General features: G+C 42.7%; 1 protein-coding gene across 1 annotated transcript in view; it reads right to left on the bottom strand.

Moving 5' to 3' along the window:
- The window catches only part of HMGA2 (high mobility group AT-hook 2), a gene marked incomplete at both ends in the record, with an annotated part of 121,602 nt that extends 112,459 nt beyond the window's left edge, over positions 1-9,143 (bottom strand). The window contains 2 exons of the mRNA XM_082498584.1: positions 6,167-6,253; positions 9,033-9,143. Coding sequence (XP_082354710.1) covers positions 6,167-6,253; positions 9,033-9,143 — 198 coding nt within the window. The remainder of the gene's footprint in view (positions 1-6,166; positions 6,254-9,032) is intronic.
- Between the last annotated feature and the right edge of the window lie 17,738 nt (positions 9,144-26,881).

Raw genomic sequence — 26,881 nt, 5'->3', positions numbered from 1 at the left:
TACCCTATAACCTGAAGGATGCAAAAAAAGATGTGGTTTAGTTTTGACAAGCTGTAACCCCCTGCATTTATGTTTACTTCATGAAACCCTGGGCACAAATCTTAAAAGAAAATATTGGTTGAAATTGTTCTTAACAAATCAACACCCAACATGTTATGAAAGCACAAATGCCATTTATTTTCCTCTGTATTTTACCGCATCTGAAGGAAAGGCCCTTTTCCAAAACTCTATGAAAAATAATTAACTTTTTGGAAACGAAAACTACTTCGGTCTCACAATTAAAGTTCCTACCAACCTGACACAAACGGTAAGCTTAACCACAGCGTATAATCTGGTTTGATGGGAAAGAGAACATGAGCGATTTCTTTGAATAACTAATCTTTGCTTCCTGCCATAAACTGTCACGCAGCATGGCCGCTTGCCATGAACAATGCTGTGCTTTACCCCCGAGGAAGGTCCATGTCAGAAGTGGCTAGTGTTCCTGCTGGCTAGTTTGGATATCAGTTTGTCAAGTGCTTGGGGACCCATCAGATTGAAAGGCACTATATTCCTGCTATATATGATTTCCACCTCATGTTAGAAGAAAAACATTTCCATAGTTCTTATCAAAACCAAATCTTTCCCAGAGGTGAGCTGAGCAAACAGCGGGGCATGCCAGAGACGATGTTTTCGTACGGAGCGATTCTGTATGTAAATAGGAAGGTTTCCACAGACTAAACTGCAGAAAAATGAACCACAAGAACCTCCAAAGCGGGTGGTTTTATCTCCATTCCAAGGGAAGAGAAAGACAAAACACTTCTGGAACAACCAAAAAGGAGTAGCGGGAGTCCAGTGGTGATAATAGAGACGTGAAGTTCAGGAAAATATTCCCACCTCTTCCCCTCTGGATTTTTTTCAGGTTGCATTTTGCAAACCTAGCCCGTATTTCTCCAACAGCACAAGACTGTCTTTTAATTTAAGAGCTCGAAGGAATGTTTTATTGCATATCAGACAAACAACTCAATGTTTCTCCATGTAATTTTCAAGCAATTAATAAGAAAAGGAACACAGAAGTGCCAAAGCATTGTTCTTCCTCGGAAACAGGTATTTGCATAATCAGAGACATGCCAGTTTGCTGGCTCTTCGCTTTAATTGAAGGGTTGCCTCTGAAGCTAGGAACAAATCCAGAGAGAGCCCCAAGCTACCCAGAGGTGACATGGATTCTCATCTGGACAGCGATGCGCGTGTCTCCAGCCACCCTACACACAGCAGCAGGTACCTGCTTAGTCTGAAAGGAAGCTGCTGCCTTTGTCCACTAAAATGCTTTTTGAAATTGAGAAGTCTTTGGTCAGGGTTTTCTTAACATTTGGCACCACACTCGGAGGTGTGATCTTGCTCTACACAGCTAAGACACACGATCACCAAACTTAAAGGAGGGTCGGGTATGTTATCAAACATAAGTTTATGATATTTCATGAAAAATTATGAAGTTTCTTATAACCAATAACCTGAATACATCGTTTTTGCTATGTCACATTCTAGAAACAGAAATAGATTTACTTGCTTTTAAGTGCATGATCTATATGGGAAATGTTGGGTTTTTTTTTATCCCAGGTGAGAAAGATGGCCATTCCAGTCACTGCCGTCTGAAAGAGAGCTAACAGTCCCCGGGCAGATTTGCAATTCACGTAAACCCTGTACCACAGGACCATCAAACACTGCTTCCAAACAGTTGCTGTCAGCCACCGCAGGACTTGACTGCCCATCACCTCTGCCTCCTTGTTGCACAGATATGCTGTGCCCAGACAGAAACTGAGGCTGTACTACTGAAAGCAACTAACAAGACAAGACAAGTATAAATAATTGAACAGCTATAATGTGCTCTTTGGGCATCTATCTATTGTCAAGGAAGATCTCAAATGCAACAGAATCCAAATTTGGAGAATTCTATCCACTTTGAAAAATGATCTGCTGGAGACCTCAGATAAAATGTGTCAGAGCTGTAGGTCAGGTGAAATAACCGGGAGTTCTTGGGAGAAAGATCACTGATGTCAAACTGTGTCAAAAGACCTTGCTCAGGAATGTGTCCCTCTCCTAAAAAAAGTTATTTTGGTAAAAACAAACAAACAAACAGCTCTTAAAAGAAACTCAGGCTTTGGCTAGATACAAAAATATCACACTTCCCATGTCCTGTTTTACCCGTTTTAATTCTAAACAGGAGTCAGTCTTCTCCTGCTTCTCCCATCTTGCTCAGAACACCTGATTTTGAGGTCTCTTATTTTTTAGGTACAATAATGACGCTACAATCACTTGATAAATCTGATCTTGTTTTCCCTTTAAGCCTGTAATGACTGGTGGTGGTGAGAATGAATGAAGCATGGAGAAGTCAAATAGATTTTCAGGAACCAATCGAGGGCAGAGTCCTGGTCACATGCGCCTTTTTTTTTTTTTACCTTTGGACTGCTTAACTCAGGGACATGCCTTCCTACATACCAAACTCTGGCCGTATAATGTAGAGACAGTGGCAAGTGTAGTCACACACAGCCTCACAAGTTCTGGTTTTCAGAGGATGATATTTCAAGGTATTTTCAGTGAATTTCACTACATCTGTAACTAGAGCAAAACTCAAAATATTTTAACCGAAGGTGAATTTGACTAAAGAGCATTTACTTTTGGATATTCCTGGGGTATCCCTTGACATTTTCTTTGGAGACAAACCCGTAGTAGCTACTACTCCTTTTTTTTAACCTCACAATTGTGTTTCCTCCTTCTAAACAGGAGAGTATTTATGCCTATACAGTATTTTTGTCAAGCCCAACTACAGGAGCTAAACAAAGAAAAGCCCTTGAATGCCTAAGGGAAATGAGATGGGCTTGGGAACACAGCTCAGCCTAACAAATAAAACTCAAGCACAGAACACCCAGGAAACTCAAAAGGAACATCCCTACTAGGATCTTCCCACAAAACTAGTTGTTCTTTAAAAAAAAAAAAAAAAAAAAAAACCTTGACTTTTTTTGCTAATTTTTTACAAATATTTTAAATGAATAACAGAATGACTTGTTTAAAGACGAAGGCTTCAGTAACAGCCTAATTATGGGGACTCAAGTACAAGGTGATTAAGAGCCTTTTTGTGTCTATCTTCTCATCTGCTAACATGTTGTGTTCCTTCTGTTTGTGAAAATTATACAACTGAGAAATGGTTTGCTTTTCTATAAAATGCAGTTTACCTTTTGTGTTCAGTTTATAACAAGTTAGGCATGTGTGATATGCAAGACTTTTAAAAAAAATGCATATTACCTAAAATTAGAGTAATTGCCACATTATTAGCTGTCCAATTGGTCTTGCAACATTCTGTATGCATTGTCAAGTTTCACATTGCTAATTTCCTAACAAGCACAGTTTGTTTTCAGATGCCCCAAGGCCAGTTTACTAAGACCAAACACAGACTCTGAAAGCTAATAAAAAAAAAGAAAAAAATTTAAAAAAAAATCCCATGAACCAAGAAATTTTAAATACACAACACAACCATGATTCCAGGGTAAATTTTCCCTCAACTGATTTAAGGGTATTTCCTTTTCGAAGTATAACAAAACAAAGCCCCAGTTCTGGAGTATTTTTAACTCACTGCCGGTTTGTGCAATACATTTTTAATTGTGATGTGTAATGGTTTGCAAGAGAACACCCAATCAATTAATCATGAGTGCCTTCTCATGGCTGCTCGGTGGGTTCTCCTGGCCGACGTTTATCTTACATGTTGTGAACACTCTAATACATTTCAATGAGCTCCCTTTGAAAAACACAGGCCACACACTATTCTTTAGAAATTCCAGCAATTTCCAGTTGCGTGTATAGTACCCAAGTTCACATGTAGAGGGGCTTAAGCTAAGTTTGCCAGCTTTCTTTCTGAGACTTGAGACAGGCTGTAGAAAGCCTTAAATAAATATGTGTATGCATACGTATGTGTAAATATGTTTACCACAAAATCAAATATATAGCTCACTTTTTTAAGAGGTGACACCCTCACCACCAAATGAAGCTTTCTTACAGCGCCAAAACCTTTCCATTCATAATACTGTCAGAAAAACTATCCAAATGAATATTACATAAAAGATACTTTGAGATGCCTGGTGAGTAGTTGAACCATTTTAGAGAGGGTTAATTATCAATTTGGAAAAACAGCTAAAATATTTATTTGAAAGGTGATCTCAGTGACTTTCTTCCAGTAAAGCTTTAGAAGTGTTCTATGTTTTAAAGGATTTATCAAACTTCTATATATTTTATCTATAAACCTAGAAACAAATAAGACTTGTAATTGCACACCTCTCAAAGATTATTTTTTAATGATAAAAAAGACATGTGGCCTTTGGTCAATTTTTTGTATTACCAACACCCAAAAGAGTTTGCTTTAATTAGAGCAGTAACTTGATGCATTCTGAAAATCAAAACGTTACAATGAAATTGCTCAGTTCGTAAATTAGATTAAAAAAAACAACTACACGCACCAGAATAATTTGGAAAGCTCTTGATTTGATATACCTACATATATATGACGTTTTAAAGTTATTTTCCATTTATACTGATTTTCAAATCACTCATATAAATGAAATAATGTTAATATTTCTTTTAGAAATTTCTTTTTAAAACACATTTCTATGAATTACTTAAAATTTAAGCTTATTACAAATATTTCTCCTAGGAAAGCCAACACTCCTAAGAGTAATATTTAAAATATTAAAGCTCACATTTGGACTTGCTACACTAATAAAAAACTGCTCTCTCCCTTTTGAAGAGTGAAATTTAAACTATTTTAAAGTGAATCTGAGGAACAATTTTACTATATAAAGAAAAAAATCAACATTTTAAGCTCACTAGGTCGCAGAGTGGCTTTGATACACTGTAAATACTTAACCTGTAAAGCATTTTTAACTAATTCATTAACTTATTGACAGAATATACTGCTTTTTTCCAGCTCAGAAAGTAAAAACTTTAAATTTAAAGAGAGTTGGAAAACGTCCCTCAAATAAATGTTGAAAACGCTTATAACTAAACAGACATGAAACCATAGTCACCCCCTAATAATTTAATATTTATCAGTAGTTGCTATAGTAATTTATAACACTGAAAACTATCAAACTTAATATGGTCAGTACCACAGGCATATTGAAAAATGAACCATAATTAGATGAGGCCACAAATATCTTCCACACACTTTTTGTCAGAGATCTACTTGAAAGATACTGATACACTCAAGCACTACAGTTCACTAGCAGATTTTTTAAGCTTTTGTTTCCAATTTAGTACCTGTAAATTAGTGCTAACTGCTGTGTAACCATCAACATAAACAAAACTCCTGTATTTATTTTCAAGCCCATACACAACTGTTTGCCTCACTAAAATAATTCATACAGAAAGGTACTATTTGCCTTGATAGCACAGTTTTCTAATGCTGAGCTTTCCTCAATTCAAATAAAATTAAGTCTCATTTTTACATTCTATTTGTGATGTAAAGTCCATGCACAGAATGCAGTGAGCTTCTCCTATAGCTAAATGCATTCAGAAACACCAGAACAAAAGTTTGCTGCCATGACCAAGCAGTGGTAGTGGTTCACAAGACTAATAGCACTTCAAGTAAAAGTCTCTTTGAAACTGATTACTAAACAAGATATAGTAGGCTTTTACTGTAACTCACAGTTTACCATCACATTTTAAAGCTGTAAATTTCAATATATGCACTTATTTCAATCAACACATAATTGGATTTACTTCTAATTAACCTATGTTGGACAAAACACTTAGCTTTAATATACAGATTTGGTCTGTACTAGCAACGACTGTAAGTGGGCCAGAAATTAATCCTCCTCTTCCAAAAATCTTAATCGAGAAAATTATATCCTTAATATTGATTTCCTTACTAGATACAGGAGATCTCAGTAAATACATCAAATACATCACGTTATTTCACTTATCTGTACACTATTCAAAAAGCAAGCTGCCCTTATAGGTTCTGTACCTAAGCTCTTCATGCAGGATGTTAATTCTGATCTTAAAAATGAAAAATACATGCTCTATGTAGCTTCCATTATTAAAAGGCTTCCGAGCCCCCAGTTCACAGCCCAAATGACTGGATTTTTTGCTACCAGTTGATGAAAAAACAGCATTAGGAACTCTCTCTCTTTAATAATCTCACCTTCTGAGCTGCTTTAGAGGGACTCTTGTTTTTGCTTCCTTTGGGTCTTCCTCTTGGTCTTTTAGGAGATGGTTCACCAGTTGGTTCCTAAATACAGGAAAACATGCTATTGTGGCAAGAGGCTACAACTAACCCAGAACTTCTGAAGGATAAACTACAACTAAGAAGTTACTTAAAACATATGAATTAACAGTATAAATACATAACAGAATATTTAAAATGCAACAGGAAAAATTAAACAACTCGAGGTAAAGAAAAAAAATTTTGCACAATAAAAGACTTTAACTTCCCTTGTAATTGCACAAAAAAACTTTGAAAAGCTTGCATATCCTAGCATGTAAGTTATAGTAGAAAACACATTTTTAAAAGAAGACGGCTATGCTTTCCCTCATGTGAGAATGATTGTTCAAAAAAATAGTTACTCACTTAATTTCAATTGCATTTCATTATACCAAGATACAATCATATGCAGTTTCTAGCACAAACTTTTTTGGGGGAAAAAAAAAAGTTAACTACTGGGAAACTGTAAAGTAAGCTTAGACTATTTTCTCTCTCAAGAGCACAAATATTTTGGGGGGATTTTTTGCTGTTGTTCCGCAGTCGGCATTATATTCACACCTATTCTAAACATAATTGGTTTGTCTTAAAATGCAAATGTAAACGTTTCTTCAAGAAAGCATTAGCCAGCCAAAAAACCTCGACGAAACAAAATATCTGAAACAAAAACTCTAAAATGACTCGACAGGAACACTGATTATTTTAGTCATTTTCTTAACTAGCTCCTCTGCCTGACAGTAAATAACCAGACCTTAAAAATGGGTATGAATTACAAAGAGTTTGGATTCCAAATATTTATTCAGTGAATCATAAATACTATAAAACTCCTCTAGTCTTAAATATTATACATTTCATTCAGCTTACAGGATGTGGTAAAACTAATTAAATGCAGTTTGTTAACTTAAACCAGTTTAAAACCCTTCAGCTTTTTAATTCCCGGGTAGGTTAAGGGGAGGCAGGAGAGGGGGACTCCCCAGTTGCTCCAGCAGTTAGTGGTCAGCCTCGCAGCCACTGCACATCTGGGCTGGACACGTTTAAGGAGACGCACTTTTCTTTCTCTTCCCATACATTCAAACGCTGTAGGAGGCAGGGGGAAAAAAAAAAAAAAAAAAAAAAAGAAAGAAAGAAAACCCAAAAAGGAAGCCCCGGCTCAAGCTCGCAGGGTTGATGCCGGCTGCTGGGGCTGGGCGAGGGCAGCCCCCGGAGGGTCGAGCCCGCAGCCGCCCCGGAGAAAGAAGTGTCACTGAGGGCAGAGCGGGAAAACCGAGGGGCTCCGCTTTTATGGCTCTCCAAAAAGCACTTTCTGTGCAATTTGCAGGAGCGCATCGCGGGGAGGAAGGGGGAGGCGGAGGGGTGGGGGGGGAAGCAAAGCAGCCGAGTTTCGCCCCCCTGCTCGGGGCTCTGCTGTTCAGCTCCCTCCGTGTTTTGGGAGCCTCTCGCTGTCTCTCGTGGCGGTGGGCTGATGCTAAATGAATGGAGTCAACATTTTTAAAGCCCGCGGAAGCTGGCTTTGCAAACGGGCTCCATCGGCAAAGCCCGTCACTTCCCAGCCGTGACTTTCCGAGGGAGGCATGGAAAAGGGCTGCGAACAACTCCCCGCTGCCCCCCGCCAAGCTGCCGGGCTTAATTGGTGGCATCCGCGGGCAAAAATCCTCCACACACACACCCCCCTTCGGCGGCGCCGGCGGAGGGGGCTGCAAAAGCGCGGGGGGCTGCGGGGCCGGCGGGGGCTGAGGGCAGCCCGGCATTTCCAGGCGATGCGACAATGGCACTTCGGGAGAGGAAGGGAAGGGAAAAAGGGGGGGGGGGGGGGGGGAGGAGAAGGGAAAGGCGGGGGGGGTGGGGGGTGGAAATAATGCACGCGTCTAGCAACCTTAGCGCGGATTCAGGTCTTGCAAGTCAAAAATAGGAGCCCAGCGCGTCCCTTTTGGGGCCCGGGGGGAGGCGGGTGGGAGGGAGCCGAGACCCAGGAACAGTCGTCCCCCCCTTCGCCTCGACCTGCCTGGGAAAGTCGCTGGAGCAAAGGCAAAAGGTGTTTGGAAATGCAGGGCAAGCCCCCTCCGGCTACCTCCCCCCACCTCCATCGGCAACGGGGGCACCTCTCTGCATAGGATGACGGGGGTGAGGGAGGAGGTGGGGAAGGGGGGGGGGGGGAAGGACGCCGGGGGGAGAAGAAAAGGAGGAAAAAAAAAAAAAAAAGGCAAAGCAAAGCGAAAAAACCTATGTGACTTTTCTAGACACCCTCCTCTCCCCCAACCCCAGGATCCAGGGGCAGTCAGGGGCTGGGCTGGTCAAGATCGGAGGCGGCAGCAGCCCCCGGTGGGACCCGACGCACGCACAGACACACACACACACACACACACACACACACAGATTGAGACATTGCAAAGGCTGGGAGAGGAGGGAGACAGGAGAGCCCCGTTCCCCGCTCCTCGCTTTCGCAATTTCAAAATCAGCTCGAAATGACCCAGCGAGCGCTGGTTGGTCGGAGCCGCGCTGCTCCATGTTCCCCATTTACATTGAAAAGCCCCAGCTCGCTCCCTGCACAATAGTGGAAGTCCCGAGGAAGCTCTGCGGCTCAGCCACCGGCAGGCAGCACCCCCGCCGCTGCCGGGCCCCGGGGTTCCCCCCCGGCCGGGGCGCCCGGCGAAGCCCCTTGGATGCGCCTCGGCACCACCTCGCCGGGCGGCAGCGCACAACAAAGCCCCCCGCCCCGGCTCCAGGACTCCTTCGCTTGCAGCATAATACGTACACGTACATGCCTATAACACTATAGATCTGCGGCTCTACGTATCTATACGGTACTGACTTGTGGTTGCTTCCTGGGTCTGCCTCGTCCTCTCTTCTGAGGCTCTGCGGTTGCAGGTTGCTCCTGGGCAGCAGTGGAAGGCTGACCGGGTCCCTCACCTTGTGCACTCATCGTGACTTCTGCTGCTCAGCCTTAAACCAGTCTCTCCAAAGCACCTTGGAAGGGGGGGAATCAAAACGAGCTCTTGCTGCTTTTGCTGCTCGCTGCCACCACCACACCGGACGTCCTGGTGCTGCCAAAAAGGAGAAGAGAAGGGGAGGAGGAGGAGGAGGAGGTGATGGTGGTAGTGGTGCTGGTGGTGGTGGAAGAGGAGGGGGAATGAATCTCTCTTACAATTTAGGAATGGTTAGTAACATGAAGCAATTCAAAAGAGGGGAGGTAAAAAAAAAGGGGGGGGGGAGGAAAAAAAAAAAAAAAAGAAGAAAAGGCAGAGTAAATTGCAACCCTGGAAATACAAGGAGAGAGGGAAATACTCCGAGGGTAGTCGGAGCAAACCAAGAAGGGGAAAAAATCCTACAAATTGAAAGCAAGCGGTGGCTATCGCGCTTAGATCGGATCAGGACAAATTAAGATAAGACACACTGAAAATGGACTGAGAACACTGCACAGTCTTGCCAGAAGCATGCACCCTGGGAAGACGGGGATTTCGGCAGCAGCGGGAGCAGCGGGCAAAAAGAGCGATCATTTAAAAAATAATAATAATAAAACGATTTGGGAGATTGGGAAGAAAAAAAAAGGGGGGGGGCGGTCCTGGGTTCGTGTCTGTGATGCGAGTTGCTGGGACTGGAAATATTATTATGCGAGTCCTGCCCACGGACTAAACTAGGATGAGGGTTTGTTTTTTTTTTTAAAAAAAAAAAAAAAAAAGAAAGAAAAAAGAAAAACCACCTTTACCCGTGGGTGGAAAAACCAGGAGGGGGGCGTGCAAAAAAAAAAAAAAAAAAAAAAAAAGAAAAAAAAAAGAGGAGGAGGCAGAGCGAGAAAACCCGAAAAACTCAGCGACCGGGGGCTGGCGGCCGGCCAGATAAAACACGAGCAGCACGGCAGCCGGGGCTGCGGCGGCGGAGCACGCCGCGGCCGCCTCACGTGTCCCGCACCGGCCCGGCCCCGCCGCCGCGGCAGGTTTAAAGGGCCAGGCCGGGGTCCCGGCGTCCCGCTCCGCGCCCCTCGGCTGCCCCCGCGGAAGGGGAGGGGGGGGCGCTCGCCGTCCCTGTCCGCGCTCCCCCCCCACCCCCGACTCCGCGGGAGGGTGCGCGGGCGCGGTGGCGCCGCCGCCGCTGCACGTGGGCGCCCCGCCGCCGAGCGGAACAAAGGCGGCGGGGCCGGGACCGGGCCGCCCCTGGGACGGGCCCCGCCGGGCGCCACCCGCGCTGCGGCCGCGGGCACCGCCGGGAGCGCGGCCCCTGCGCCGCCGGAGAGGCGCTGCCGTTGCGGCACAGGCTGCGGCGCGGTGGGCGCCGCCGGGAAGGGCGGCCGCCTGCCTGGGTGAGATGCGGGTGGGGGTGGGGGTGGGGATGGGGGTGTAAACCGGCAGCGAGTCGGAGCTTTCATGCCCGGGACGGTGACTGGCGCGGGGAACGAGCTCTGCTGAAAAGTCCTGCCCCGGCATCGTTCCGGTGAGCGCGGCTGGGCTGCGGTCTACGCATCTTCCCAAAGTCCTTAAGCAGGGTGTCCCGCACAGCCTTCTCCCGCCTTTGGTGTTTGGTCCTCTCCCATGCAAACCATGGTTAGGCGCCCCTTCACTGTGGCACAAGGAGATGGCTGCAAAGGCCAGGGAGGACCCCGATGTCTGCGCATCCCCCCAAAGAAAACGCTCACACCTGGGCTCCATGTGTGACTTTGGCATTGCCCCCGGTCCCACAACCTCCCTCAAGGTCTTAGACTTTGGCTGAGAGAAAGCCACCCCTATAACTGTCTCCTCACATCCTTCCTCTCCTACTCAGGGGTGGGCAAACATGAGATCCCTTAGAAGGAAATAAAACGTTACATTATCATGTATAACGCTGAAGAAGGCGCTCTCACTGCTGCAATGTTTCTTGCGCTGACTGACCAGATACATCCAGTTGTCTTGATACCTTAGGAATTCTTAGCTGTCTATTATAGATAAATAAATAAACATAATCAGGCAAAAAGTTACTCCGATCAAACATATGCAATCATTGACGAGTAGACTGTGCTGAGGAGACAGCTGAGTTATTTTCTGTGGAATAGGAAAAGTGCACTGCAGACAGATGGGCTAAAGAAAGAGTAATCCTAGAACTCTTCTTAAGGCTGAAAATATTCCCAAAGTGTTCTTAATCCAATCACGAGCCTCCCAAAGCCTGCTTCCCTCCCATCCCCAAAAGCAACCAGCTATGGGCGATGGACACAGTCCACCTGTTAAATCTCAGAGCTATCACAAAAGTCTTGTCCCCACTATCCTTTGTAAAATATTCGGCTCCCATCACACCATGAAGAAACCCACAGGGCCCTACATCCATTCTGTACATCAAAAGATTAAGCTGCTGTATGAGATCAGGATTCCAAGCAGAGATTGTAAAGTCTATAGTTTAAAGCGTAGCAGCAAATAACTTTTATAACATCCATTAATCTCTTTGAAGCATATTCATGTATCCATTTCTCTGGAAGAAAGTAGTACATGCAATTGCTAAAAGCCTGTAGCTCCAAAACTGCCATCTCCACAGATTCATCCTATATGGGCTATTAATAGTTCCATTAGTCTTCCCTTGAGGAGTTCTAGTAACAATACCATAGTCCGAGGATTTTTTACATACAGCCCTAAGCAAATAATCTTCACACGGGAGCAATGTTCCTAAACTGACTCTTTGAAAGCTGTTCCAAATAAGGAACGTCTTGACGCTTGCACTGTGCTCAGCACAACAGATTTTGGGTCTTTCTAGGGATGTCTGCCTACAGATTCACTATCATAACAAGTATTAGCATCAGACATCTAAATGACTATGGGTCTTCCACTTATTTGAAACGGTCTTGATTCCCTCCTTAACCAAAAGTTTTTCAATTATAAACCAGTATGATATTCCTGATGGCAGCTCTGGGGATACAAACCTGTCTAGACTAATCCAAAAGCTTGTTCTTACATCATTTATATCCAGAGTACCTTAACACAGGTAAGCAACACAACATCCAGAAGCCAGAAAACTCCACTTCCTCAAGTGGCTGGTGGAAGCTGAGAAGCCAGAAACAGCTCTGGGTTTTGTTCCAGATTCCTTCCCAAAAGAGATGTGGTAACTGTTCCTTCCACTGTTCCAATCCACCCTGACAGTATGGATTATTGCTCCATCCAGTGCAAACACCAGTCAATATAACTGTATAGTTCATTGAAGAGAATACTGCAAAATTACTGGAGTAGAGATGACCTATTTTCCACCAGCTTTGCTCTAAGATTTAAGCCTTGGTCTATCAATACACGTTAATTGTTAGTGCTTTTATTTTTTTTCTGGAAGCATTCATAATAGAGTAGGAAATTTATAAACATTAAATAAGGCCTGGTTTCCGCTCTCCATGAGCCTACAAACTCAGGAAATTTCCAAAGAAGTTAGAGGAACTTCCTACAAGATTAAGAAGAAGAGAATGAAAAATGAGATGGAGGTTTTGCTACCTAACCCAGAACACTTATAAAGAGGCCGTTTGTTATTCTGTAGTTAGTGTGATGGCTGCTCCCAGAGAGGACCTTTTTAAATCATGTAATCTAACAGCATCAATAATATTTTGCATCAGAAAACAGAACTCCAGGTTGCAGCAAAGTATCTTTTAGAAAGACAGAAAATTACACCTTGAATAAGCCTTTGAATTATAAATAGCAACAAGGCACCCCCTTCCCATGCTCACTTCTTCATCTACCCCCTTTCTCAAAAGCCTGTGGATGCAGAAGAACCGCACCCTGTAAATCAACAGGCTCGTGCTGTGCCCTGTCACGGGGAGATGTCACCTGTAGATAAGCAACCTAACATAATCTGTACTAACTATAACTGACTCCCACCTGTAAAAGCTTGGGAGCTCAGATGGTCTCAAGTGGTAGTGCACTACACGAGGAGAGAACATTTGGGGTTTTTTTTTCCCAGCTGCTACGTTTCCTTCAAGATCTACAATGCAGCCTGTGCAGATGGCAGGTTGTCACCAACTTTGCTGTGCCTGCTCACCATATATGGAAGAGCACAAAGAGTTTGTGTGCCTCTCCGTTCTCCTCAAGCGGCATCCTGTTTTCTCCACCCTAGTTCTCATGGAGTGCAAGCTGCTTGAAAGGGATAGTGATAAGGCAAGTTTAAGGCCCTAGCTCGGGAGGAGCATCAATGGTTTGACTTTGAAAGAGGTCTCTGGCCAGGGATGGGAGAGCAGATGGTAAACTTCAGAAGACTTTTGCTGCCCGTTTCCTCAGTTCTTCAAGGACCTCACTGCTCTGTGCTGCCTCACAGAGCTCCTTAGAGGAACAGCCTTGGCCTACCAGTGCTCAAGGCTACCTTGTCTACAAGGGTAGTATATTGGTTGGGTATTTCACTTTTGTAGCCAACCAGAGCAGCCAAAGGTATTTACATAGCCAAGGGTTACAGTGGGTACTCAAGGAGCTGGGAACCTTGATACTCTCTTTCTAGAAAACCAGTCCTCCCAGGAGAAGTGCATTTTGCAAATATTGTCTGTATTTGTGAGAAAAGTTAACTTTTGTTTTCCCTAGTCCTTTTTGAATGGACTCCCGTGGGTCGCTGGGGATACGAGAGAGAGGAGGAGAAGAGCAGGCAAGGGAACCTTGAGTGCACCCATCAGATGGGCCAGGGCAAATCGCTACTCTTCCACTCATTTCTTTTCATCCAACTGGTGGAACCAAGAGGGGCTGCTGCTTCGTAATCAGCAATCTGCAGATGGCTGGGAGAATGCTTTAGGGAAGCATGACTACAACTGACAAACGAGACCCAGAAAAGAACATTAAGGCTCGGTCTCAGGCCTTGTCTGCACCGGGGAATTTTCTTCCCTCCTCCAGATTCCCACCATTGCTAATATGAATGCAGCTGCACAATTGTTAGGGATGTTGGGAGTCATAATATATGAGTTTTCATCTCGTCAGCCATTTGCAGCACTGTGTCAATTAACCCTCCTCAGAGCAGGGTTAACTGATACAGTGCTGAAAACGGCTGCTGGAGCCGAAAGCTGTCTATACTAAGGCTCCCATTGTTGCTAACCCTGGTGCAGCTGCAGTGGAATCAGCCCATGTGGGATTATTTTGGTAACAATTCTCCAACCCCAAAACAGCCTAAAAATGCAACATAGCCACCTCGTGGGCCAAAACACGCTTCCACTGCACCTCAACAGCTATGCACCTAGGCTGTCGCCCTTCATAATGAGATTTTTCTTACAGTCCTCTCAGTCCAGAGGGTAGATTTTGCATTTCTGTACAAAGTACTGAGCAGACTTCACCTCATCAAACTGGTGTTCCTGTCACCTCCGTCAGACTGCCTCTGCTCATTAGTTCTCACTAGCTCTGGACTTGAAGATGTGTGGAGGAAGAGCCGATTGTCTGGTAGTGTCTTTCCACTGATTAAAACATTAATTAATTCAAAACTAAAATTGCCCTTTCACTCATGGAAACTTTGCAATTTGGTTTTTGGTTTTAATTTCTTAATGCAAATCTAGTTCTTTAGTTTATGGCTGGAGATTCTCGTTCACCAGCAGTTTTGCCTTTTTTAACGCTAAGAAGTAAAGCCTTATTTATGCAGAGCAGCACCATGAAGACTCAAGCTGATCTCTGGTGGAGTGAAGTTCTATTTTGAATGAGCAGAGTTGGCAGAATCAGTCCCACTTGTTTCCACGTTCTTTAGGAAGCAGTTATGAAACAGGCTGATGAAATGGGTGTTTTACCCCCTGCTGAGTAAGACTAATACTTCTGAAAAGCCCCTTTCTATCCTTCTCCCACATCCATATCCAACACTAACTAAAACAAGGAAGTGTTGTTTTGCATTTGTTATACTTCTGAACAACTATTTATCAGACAGATGCCCTCAGTCAGGTTTTTTGAAGTGCAGTTTGCAAGTGTGAAAATGTTGAAGCCCAAGCTCAGCAAGAACCTTGGTGAAAAACTCTAGCTCGCTAAAGCCCTTGATTAATGACAAGCAGGTTTCAATTCATGCATGGCATTTTATGCAAATACAGAACACAGCTATATGCAGAATGGTGGGCAACTGCATATGCCTGTAGGTATCTACAGAGGCTCGACTTACATTCCCAGGGAAATGGCGAAGGGGCAGACACAGAGGAGATGCTGTCCACAGCCTCCCAGCTGTGGAGGTGAGATGTGGAGCCCAGCTTAGGGTGCTGGGATGTTGAGCACAAACTGATTTGGCAGAAACTTGGATACAGCTGGGTATTTTGAGAAAGGGGAAAGGAACTGGCTTACTCTTCCTTCATCTCTGATACTTCTGCGGTGGCTGTTTCTCCCTCCCAGGGATCCCTTTGGATGAAGTGAGGGAGTGGGCAGAGTAACTGAGCTGCCTGCAAAACAGGTGCGTCAGCGGTCCAGGGAAGGAAGGAGCAGCAACATACTGACTACCCCTTCAGCTCAGACTGAGCTGTGGGGATGTGTGACAAAGTTCTCAGGTCACAGTTGTCACACAAGGAGCCTGCTTCTTGGTAAACGTATTTATATATTTGCTTAAATGGTTTGCATTAATTTCCTGAAAGGTTCTTATAAAAATGCTAAAAAACTCCCATCCCAAATCCCAGTGGAACTGGATTTCTCCTCTCCCTTAGCCCCTTTTCCCTTCAATATTAGGTTCAGTATCTTGCATATGTTTTTATATGAAGCTCTGTGATTAAACGTACTTAAGACTGGCTCATTTTTCTCTGCAATGAGTTCAGTTATTTCCTTTTTATACCTTCCAGAATTTACTATACCATATCTAAATATTGGCTGCAGTCCACATGTTTTAGATCATTCTCTATAATGGTCCTGTTGTTATAGAATCCTTTGTGTGTGTGTGAGAAAGAGAGAACATGCATATGTGTTGGAAGCGAGGCAGGGTGCATATAATTGTTTGGAAAGAGAAATCAGGGTATATTAATTCCATAAGTGATTTCTGAACTGATAACATAAAAGTGATAAAAATAGTGAGCAGTAAAATTATAGACCTCCGGTGCATTACCTTGTATGTGTGGTAAATAATCTGATCCCAACATGTTACTCTACTATATATATTCTACCAATAAAATGACTCATTCACCTTTCATTGCTATATAATTTTAAAGATCAGATTTATTGTTGTCACATTTCCTCGTTTTTACTCATGTTCTGACTGTAGATCCTTTGACCTGAGTCATACATGTTGTAGTCAATGGTAAGCTGCATGAAGATGAAACTAAGGCAGCAGCTGAAAGTCCTTACTCATTACACAAAATTCTCATTGCCTGCTAAAGACTGTACAGAAAATGTACGCATGTAGGGTTAAGTTAGAGATCTGGGGGAAACGCGGGATTTGATGCTTCATTTGACAAATCATAAGCTTTAACCAAAACAAACAAAAGACTTTACTCAGTGTCATAACATATGGATAGTGCTCATGATGATTTAACTGAGAAACGCCTCTCAACTCCCAGGACAAAACGAAGTGAGTAACCATGTCCCAGTGGACACCTTTGACTCTTGCCTGTGACTCCACACATAGAGGATACGTTTAAGTGGCAAACGGACAGCATCAATCTATCTACTGCATGTTCATTCTGTACATGGACTGATTTCGTGCACAGCAAGTGTGACTTAGGTCACAGCTTAGCTCACAGCACACCAGATAAACCAGTTCACCTTCACAGCAGGTTGAGTGTCCTCACAGGTACGGAGTCACAACTGCATGGCAAATTTGCTCCCAAATTTCTTTTAACTTCTCCTTGTGGACAAGTCTGACGACAATCTACTGGTGGTGTAAATTCAGACCGCTTTCCCATGTGGAGAAGTTCTCAATGACCCAGAACAGAACAGATGCAAAACCCTCTGCACTAACAACTCCACTCATGTCCAACCCTGTAGGGCCCTGAGTCAGGGATTAGGCAGTTCAGAGGGCTGAGTAGGTAGGTATCATTTTGTGCTGGAATAAATTTCACCCCAAAGAGAGTATACTTCGTTTCGATAATTTTTTTTCCCCACAAGCTAAGATAAATTTCTGCTTTGGTCCATTAACAAAACTTGTATTTTTAATCAGAATTATTTTGTACTATATTTTCTTTGGAAATAACAGTACTACAGTTTATGTGAAATACAAACAAATGAGGGAACGATTTTTACCTAAACGTATGAATAGCATTTTGCAATTTGTCATTGTGATATATTTATCTTTTGAACTTTAAGTGAGCTCAGCTGAAAAAAATGTTTCTCTTCAGCACGTGACTGGAAAATATATTACACCAGAGAAGTATATTGCTGTTTCAGTTTAGAAATTAGTGGCTAAATATAAGTTTCCACTATACTTACTTTCACAAAGTATGTAGTAAATTATTTACATTACAGTAAATTCTTAGTACATATTCCAAAAGGTGTTAAAATCAGCATTCTCGCTCAAATTAATGGATATTTTGTGAATGCGCGTTAAAACTAAGATCCCTAAGATCTTTTGTTGCCTGCTGAAGCCTTAAAACCACTGGAATATGGCTAGAACAAAACAAATTCGTCAACAAAATGAGCCCTGGGGTAAGGAAAAGCAGCTGGTAGGGAGCAGAAAGATACAGACTGGCCAGTAAAGTAATGGCAGCTGAGGATTTGGCTCTACTGTCTGCCTTACACCCATCTCCTTCTAGTGGCACAGCGTATGCTCGTTACTATGTGTTGTCTTTCTAATCAAAGCTTCGCACAGGTCAAGAGATGCCCGTGGTTTCCAGCTGCAACACTGACTCTCCCCAGTTCCACCAGCAGAGCCCTGCCAGAGCGCCATGACCGGGGCGCCCCGGCTTCCCCACAGGCCTGCATAGGTAGGTCTCTCCCTGCTTCCGAGCTGCCCCAGCAAACAGGGCCACCAGGAGCAAGCTGCTACCACAGCAGCAATGTCGTCGTTTCAGCCTGCGCCTCGCTCCCTCCCTTCCCCTGGATGGCTCCTGGGAAGAGGGAAGAGAGCTGGCTGCAAGCTGGACGAACTCTTCCGGCAATGGCAGCTGCTCCCAGCCGCCATTTTGCCCAGGGGTCATTTGCCTTGTCACATCCCAGACATGTAACCCTCATGCGGTGGGAGAGCAGCCAAGCAGCCATCAGGAAAGGCTGGGGCCGGGTGGGAGCTGCGGCTGCTGCCAGAACAATTCATCTGATGAGCAGCCCCATTCCTTATACGCTCCAGAGCCGTGCCCAGGGAAGAAGGCTGCTGGGAACAGGCTGCGGGCCTGATAAATGGGCCTGTCTGCCACGAATGCCTGCACTCCGCAGGACGAGCACCTGTTTCCTACAGCCTACGGTCCTCGTGTTTCCGAACTGTTCCGTGCCTTTGATAATTGGATGGGTTTTGTCCGGTTTCTCTGTGCGCGTATACGGAGCACAGAGGAGGGTGCAGGACTTACAGCTCCACTGGGGAGCTCAGGAAGCAGAGATTCCCCATTTCCCATAGCCCAGCGTTCGTTCCTGTCTGACCTCGGGCACACTAGGTACGCTCCTTGGAGGTGTTCGGATGCCGACCTCCCACAGAGCCGAGCAAGAAGGAAAAGCCTGAGCCCTGTCACGAAAAGGCAGATGTGAGTATTCCCTGTCTTCCGGGGCCGTTACGAAGATGTTTCTGGCCCACAGAAACTAGGGTAATGGCAGGCATTCAAAGATCACGTCTATGAGAGAGAGTAGCGCAAACACTGAGGAAAAGCTCACTGTTACCTCAGGCAAAGAAACATCTTCAAATGGTTTTAGTTGTGACTCAGAAATAGTAAAAAGAAGTTTAAACAAATCTTCATACTTAAAAGTTCTGCCTAAAAATATTCCTAGCTCCTTTTTTTTTTTTTTTTTTTAATAATGATATTAGTAAGAGTCCATTATATAATCACAAGAAAATTAAAACTCTCCAGGGCATGATCTTAGCTGTGTAATTAACTGGGGTGGTTAAAAGTACAAAGTGAACCCGAAGCAAAATTTGTACCAGAACCACACCTCATTATGTTTTGCTGCCTAAGTCTGTCATAAATAGAGATGTTTATTACACATCTGCCATTTAAAGTACATATTACATGCAATGTTATATTTTATTTAGATTTAAAAATTTAAAAACATACGATGACAAGCTGTGTTACTATTAACACATGCCTCGGGGACCAGGGGTGCACATTCACATTGTGCCTTGGGTTATATTACAATTCAGCCACTCCAAAGTTACAAATCGTTTACAGAAGTATATTGTGTAATTAGTGTGCCTGATTTCAGTCTATGGAGTTTCACTGGTGTGAAAGAACAATCAAGCCCTGTATATCCATTCACATTTATTAGACCAAACTTTGTAGTCTGTCCTTAGAGCGCTGCTCCCTCCCCTGCTTTCAACAGCAAATGGCACTAAAATCTCCAGAGCTTCCCAAAGCAAAAAGCAGTTATTTTCTTTCCTTATGATTATTTTCTTTTTCTTTTTTTTTTTTCTTCACAGCAGAATTGATTCAGTACTGACTCAAATGTACGAGCGGAAAGGGCAAGAGATGATGCAGTAGTTATATGCTTCTTAATTCTCTCTTCTTTGGGTTTGCTTTCCTGAACAGATTGCCCTCCTGGACTAGCTCCAGGGCTGGCTTTGAAGAAATCTTTCACAGAAAAGCTTTTGCGGAAAATCATCTTGTCCAGGATCTGCATGGAATGAAGTCCCTCTCTGCATGCATATGGGTTATTTCCAGCAGATCCTAAAAAATTTGCTTGGCCAGTGAGGAAAAACAATTATAGTTTCTTTGATGCAAGAACTTTGATGAAGAAAAATGCCACCTACTAGTCAGCTTTTCTTTGTAAGCTGGTTATCCAAAGTCAATCTCTTTCACCATTTCCTAGTTTTCACATCCTCTTATTTGCATGTTAAGGTAGGACAAATTCAGTATATCTTACATATCTAAGATATATGTCTGCATAATGAACACTTGATGTTGTGGACAGTGTTACTCATCACTGGCAAAGGAATGTAACATTTAATATCAGCCCTATCAGCTTTTCTGTAGCATTTCATAGTATGGATCACCTGGCAGTCCTGACTGGTTTCTAAAAAGCTAAAGTAGCAAATATGAATGCTCTAAAATCAGTCAGGCCTATCCCTTCACACCAAACCCAGGGAACTATAAAGTCCAGTGGCACCTTCAGCACCCAGTGCTTACCTGAGGAGGCTTTCAAGGTTTAGTCTTTGCCTGATCAGTCAATCTGCAAGACCTAGCAAGAGGGAAAGAACTGAAACGCTAGCAATTCACAAAGCCTGTCCAGCTCTGTACTTCTCCTCATGAAATATAAACAGCAGAATCTCCCAAATTCCTCAATATCACACTATAATCCAGATCTGTACATAAAGTAACTGGCAAAAACTGAACCTAAGCCATCATGCATCAGAAAGAGGGATGCACTTAAAACAATTTCCGTAAGAGCAACATTCTCCACCTCTGTCCTCAGGTTTTCAACTTAGTTCGGAATCTTGGGGTCACTTCAGACACCAAAATAACTTTTTTAACAGGAAAATATAAAGATGCCTCTGCTGGCAGAAGAGCTGGAGTAGGAGCTCAGCAGTTCTCTACCTATTTTGAATGTCACCACCCTTTTGAGTATGATCATGCTGGTCAGGCAATAAACATACCTATAGATTGGAATCAGACACAGCATATCTAGTTTCTTATCCATTTGATTGTCAGGTTCACGGAGGGAGCTAGGTTAACCACACACGCATCTGAGTGACAGAGAATACTGAGGGAGGGGAAAAAGGAGTAGGGAACACAAGAGGGAAGGGACTATGTGGTCAGGGGTGCTGAGAAAGGCATGTCAAGCATAACACAGAAAATTGTTTCATTTATCCCACTTACGAGAATACTTGTATTTATTGACAGCATTTTTAATGCACTTTTTTCCTTGCACTTTTAAACTCTGGGTACCTTAGTACCACAAGTCTACTACCAGGCCTGATGGAAGGAAAAGAACACATATTAACACATTAAAATCCTCTTAATATTATCCAGAATAGCTTTTCCATATAGCAGTATGATGCACAGCAGTTCAATGGCAATTCTAGGATCTATTTCCATGTGACTGAGTATGTATAACAGCTAATGCCTTAGAGAGTCTCAGGTCACGTGTGGTGCATAACATTCTATGTTACCTGAGAGGTTAAAATGGATACCAGAAATTTAACATAGATCCAGGCAGAGTATTGTTCATCCTACCCATTAAAGGATGATATTCCATATTTATGGCAAAAAATAAATGTTTTATTATGGGAAAAGGGTGTTTACAGGATATATTTAACTGCTTGAGTTTGGTCCGCTTTCAGTACAGAACAGCCAAAAGCAAGCCACTCCAAACAAGAACCAGTAAAATACAAGCAAAATACACCACATGTCGCTAGCGTCTAAATGCGCAGTCTATAAAGATACCTATCTCCCTGAAAATTTGAACTTTGAGTTTGAGTCACTGGCTTTCTTCTTTGTCCTTAAAGCCAAATGTTTAAACTTCTGTGAGTCTAGTAACAAATAGTTTAAATACAAACACCTTAGTCACAGTCTTGCCTAGAATTATTATAACAGAGTACTCAGAATAGGTGCTACATCCATATTAGAACTGAACAAGTAGTAACTTTATTTTGATTTTTGACAATGTATAAGGTACTATTTGCCCAGTAACTTCAGTACAGATGCTTCCGTTGAGTTAAATAAGATTCTTGGAGTGTAAATTGTAAGTAAATCCCCAACATCTAGATGCCAGATGTTTGAACATCGGTTTATTTCAAGTGTGCATGTCCTCTAAAACAGAACATATTTATCTGGAATTCTTACTGTTTGACAGACTGAACACTGTCCTAAATGCACAAACTTTGTGTGAAGTAAAAAAATGTAGGTAGAACATTCATACATTAATTGGCATAACTAAATAATGGAATAACAGAGCTGCATGGAATATAATACTCTTCTATTTCCAAAAGTCTATCTCACTCAAACCAAGACAGCTTATCGTCACTGAGAATTCAATACTTCATAGGCTCAGTACTTTGGCCGGGACCCAGGTGAGTAGGTAATTCTGTTCTCTTCGGTGGGGTTAATCACATGCCTAAAATTAATCAGGAGATTACGTGCTTTGCTGGACAGAATGGAGAGTATGCCAGATCTTTTCAGATTCTCATCTCCAGCCTGAATATGTTGAAACTTTGCATTTTGTTTCGTTGCGTAGGTAGGTCTGCGTAAATTTGAAAAAGTAGAATCAAGAGGGAAACTGATGAAACTAGGAACAAATACTTGAAACTGGTCTCAGTTTTGATACAGAAGTGACCACCAATCTGTTTTTTCAGGATTCTGTTGCTTCTGCAGTCAGCAGAGAAGATGAGCTGAAGCCATCTTACTTTTGAAGATAAGTACTGTTGGAAAGATACTTGTATTGCATCAGTGCCCCTATTATGTTAACATTTAGGGCAAGCTGCAAGGCTCTACTAATTTTCCAGGGATCTGGGTGTTTCAATACAGAGACTATGGGGAAGACTGCAGGGCCCTGGAATCATTGGGAAAGGCAACTTGATTTTTATGTCATGATTTGATCATTTAGTTTGTTCTGTGTGGAGGACAAGCTGCTCAGAATTGTACACTTTTAAAAGAAACCTCTAGTATGTTCTGCAAAATGGATGGCACACCACCAGCAATCATGTTCAGCCTGTTCTTCTGAAGAAACAATCCGTGAATTTCTACCATACCTGAAAGAACAGTCAAAGTCTCAAAAATAATGAGGCTCCTACAAGTAAATAAAAGGGATCTAAATCACTGCTCCAAGAGAGAAAAAGTTGGGCAGAATTCAGGTGTAATATCTTAAATTTCCCATGGCAGTAGCCATTTATCCAATCAGTACAAATGATTGACTGGCCATTCAGAACATGTTACGTTCCAGGCTTGCAGCAAAATTCCTATTTTTGTCTGGAAGGGAAAGTCAAATGTGGGATTGTTTGCAGCAAAAAGAAGGAGGGAAATTAGAGGATAGCCAACATCCACAGCAAGTGTGTTCAGGCTTCATTAGCTACTCATAGAACAATGCATATGGTTGCTCCAAATCTAGCTGTCTTTTAAGACTGTAGGCGGTAAGTGGATAGATGTAGAATCCAGTAGTAGCTAGAGCAGGAGAGTGTGGGAAACAGTATGAATACAGCAAAAAGGGATTCAAGTGATTAGTGTTTATGGGTAGGAACTCCAGTTATAGACAGTACATTTTTTGTTCACACTGGAAACAATAGAACAATATACACTGAAGAGACATTTATTGGATACAAGAAATATGATGTTGCAAAAAGTAATAAAAAAGGAGATGTAGAGAGTTATTGAAATGGAATATTAGAGAAGCCAAACCACATTTATATATTCATTTCCTCTAAGAAATTTTACAGTGTTTGAAATATAAGATTTGTCTCTCACAAGAAGTAATCAAGCGTTCTCATGGATTTCCACAGAAGAGCGCTCTGGGACATGATGAACAAGAAGGACATAGTAAATGGGTAGACAGACACAGGTGCAGAGTTACTGGCAGATCTGCTCTGAGAGTCCAGTAGGTTCTTCATGACAGTTCTCATTGTGGGATTATTACCAACACACATTCCCCCTTTCCAATCAGTTTTGCACTTTTATTTATTTCTGGAATGCTGCTTGCTTTCCTGAGATGCTCTTTTGAAAGATGCCTTAAATACGAGCAGGGGAATGGTAGCTCAAAGCCATATTCATTTGGATGTTCTTGTTCTCTGAGGTCATGCTTTGCAGGGAGAGGCACCTGGAAGAAGAACTGAGTCTCTTTCCTTCCCTATAATGCCAAGGTTTTTAGTAAAACATCGAAGCAAATCCCTTAGATCTAACAATGCTCTGTCTCTCCTGACAGTTTAGAAGAGGTGAATATCTTGGGGCTAAAATTTGAAATTTTTGTTTGGTTCTTACTAATTTGTTCCTTGGGCAGAACTCCATTTGTTTCAACAGCTTTGCCAGAGGAATAACCTCAGGATTCAGCTCTGAAAGGATACCAAGTATCTTAAAGATTATCCTAAGTACAACTAAGATCCTTCAGGCCCAAATGTATTCTTATGCTTCCCAAATTCCAGAGTCTACAAGAAAGATCATTGTAAGTCTTCAAGCAAAAAACTGAAACATCATTATTTAAGCCTGGGAACACTGGTTAAGGGCAACACTCCTCTGCTTTGATGTTCCAGAAAAATGTAAACAAAAGCTATAATTTTTGGGGTTGAGGATTGATCAAGTTTTCAGAGTGCAAAATAGCCCTACAGGAATCTGGTGGAAGTATCTGAAATTACTGTAGGGAAGAAATTTGATCTTATTTTCACCCTAATTAAAGCCTTCTGCATCTCCACAAAAACCTCCAAAACCCTGGAGATCTCTGATGGTTTACCCTCTGGGGAGAACACACAGATATGAATTTTAATAGTGTCTTTTGGTAATGTGGTGGATAAAGACAAATTGATTACAGCAGTGTGGAAAAAAGCAGGTGATGCATTACCAGGGCCACTGGGTTCATGTTTTCCCAGACATGGTGAAGGCCACCCAGATCGTAAAAGAAAGTTGATATCTTTAAAAACTTGAGTTCTATGATTTGGGGCTTGATATGGCTTTCTTGTTTCCGGATACACTGGATTATATCAAAAGAAAAATAAGATGTACGGTCCAAATTCTGTTCTTGTGTACACAAACCCAAATCTAGGCTAAAACTTCTGACATCAATGGATTTGCTCCAGATTTACACCCAACAGAAGAGTAGTACTGTCCTGCTGATTATGATGCCTGTCATTATTTAGTATCTGAAGAGCAATGTGAAACCAAAAGAGAGTAAAAGTCTAAGAAATATGAATTCTGAGGCAAGTGTTTCTACATATTTGCATGAAATACCAAAAAGAACACTCTTGCAGAAGTCCCTTATGAGCATATTTGTACCTGGTCTCAAAGGACAGGGTTGTTCAAAACTGGTTTCCAAGAGAACACTAGGCGTGCACCATGATGGGACATACAGTGAGTGTACTGTGATAACTGTAGGCTCCTTACACTCTATTTCTTTCTAGCCCATTTGGATTTATACCGGGACAATTAGGTATACACATATGAATAGAAAAGACATTTCACTCACATGCATGAATATTATAGCAGATGGCAAGCCAGATGACAACCCTACTATTGTTTAATTTGAACATTGTCTTTGAACATTGTCTAATTTTGTTGATTAATATTTGGTACATGTGGATATATATACACCAATGCAAGTTTGCAAATATGGATCAGATTGACACATGATCTACTTTCAGATCTAGCTGTATCATAGCTAGCCTGCAGGATGCCACAGAGCCATGAACTTGGCCTGCTGAGGAGCCTCACTCACTCCAGTGTTCCATGATATTAGCCTAGATTTGAAAAAGAACTCTGATCTAATCCAAACAGAGACTAACTCTCTGTACAGAGATGTGGCCCTGGAAAGCTCTGCCTAGCTGCATCTAGCTGAAAAAAATAAGACACCTCTATCTGTGCCATGGAAAAGCCTGAAACTTCTGCTTTCCCAGATGTGCAGGGCTGTCACTTATCAGGGCTCGAAATCAAGTATGTATGGGAAACACTGATAGAATTAGATGTCTTGAAAAATGCAGTTTCAACCATCCTGCTCTTCTAAAAAAGTGCAAAGAGAGAAATCCTGAGTTCTCATCCTGTCTGCCAGGACCATTCATATATCTAAGTTAATGTTAAGTAGTCCTTGCCTAAAATACAGAAACTACACTGAAAACAGCAAGTGGAACTTTCTTAACCATTAGAACGACATCATGCTTGGCCTTAGACTCTTATTTACATTTTGCAATGGCACAACCCTAACAGAAGGAATGGAGAAAACCCATCTTCTCCCTCCTTCCAGTAGCCTTTAATCTGGTGGTTAAAGCACCCTGCTGGAAGGGAATTCTTTTAGGTGTGAATCCCCACTAGCAGAGCTAGGGATTGACCCTGGTCTCCTGTGTCGGAGGCATGTGCTCAAACTGTTATACCAAAGGCAAGATGGCCAGGCTGCCAGAACTGGAGCCTCATTTCAGAAGAAGAATGAGCTGTGTTGAATTCCTGACAGAAAGGATGTTGATAACCTTCTTCGAGAAGTGCCAGGCTGTAGACACAGAGTGAATGGAAACAGTTCCTGCAACCTTGAATGAGATCCACTGGGGAAAAGGTTTACAGAGTTATGTCCATTCTTCAAATGTCTAAGCTGCTCAGTTCCAGGCATTTAGAGCAGCTCAAGTTGCCAGCTGTTTTGGAACTCAAACTTCTTCCCCTACTGCAGAGGGAGCCTAGCTATCTAGCACGGAGCCCTGACGAGCAGATGTCAAAATACTGGTTTTGCAAGAATTAACTTTTAGGAGCGAGGACCTGAGTCCTCACTGGATCTGGCCTTCTGCATCTGTGAACCATTTTGAATGCCAAACCAGCAGTCTAAATTCTTTGGATCTTGCTGGACAGAGCGGTGCCTGCATACCTGCGGGAAAGTCTCGGTCATTTAGCTTGCGTTTACAAAGGTGTGCTGGTTTAGCTGCCCTTGTCTGCATGTTGAAGGTAGCCTGGGAGTCTAGTCCCCTTCCTTTGCCCACCCGAGGAACTTGGGATACAAATAGGCAGATATTTAATTTTGTATGGTTTGGGTTTTTCTATGCAAGGTCTGAAATTACACAGGT

Source organism: Vanellus vanellus (genome assembly GCF_965231255.1).
Source record: "Vanellus vanellus genome assembly, chromosome: 1".
Lineage (NCBI taxonomy): Eukaryota > Metazoa > Chordata > Aves > Charadriiformes > Charadriidae > Vanellus > Vanellus vanellus.
Note: the sequence above shows the minus strand (reverse complement) of the source record. Positions and strands in the feature narration are given on the sequence as shown.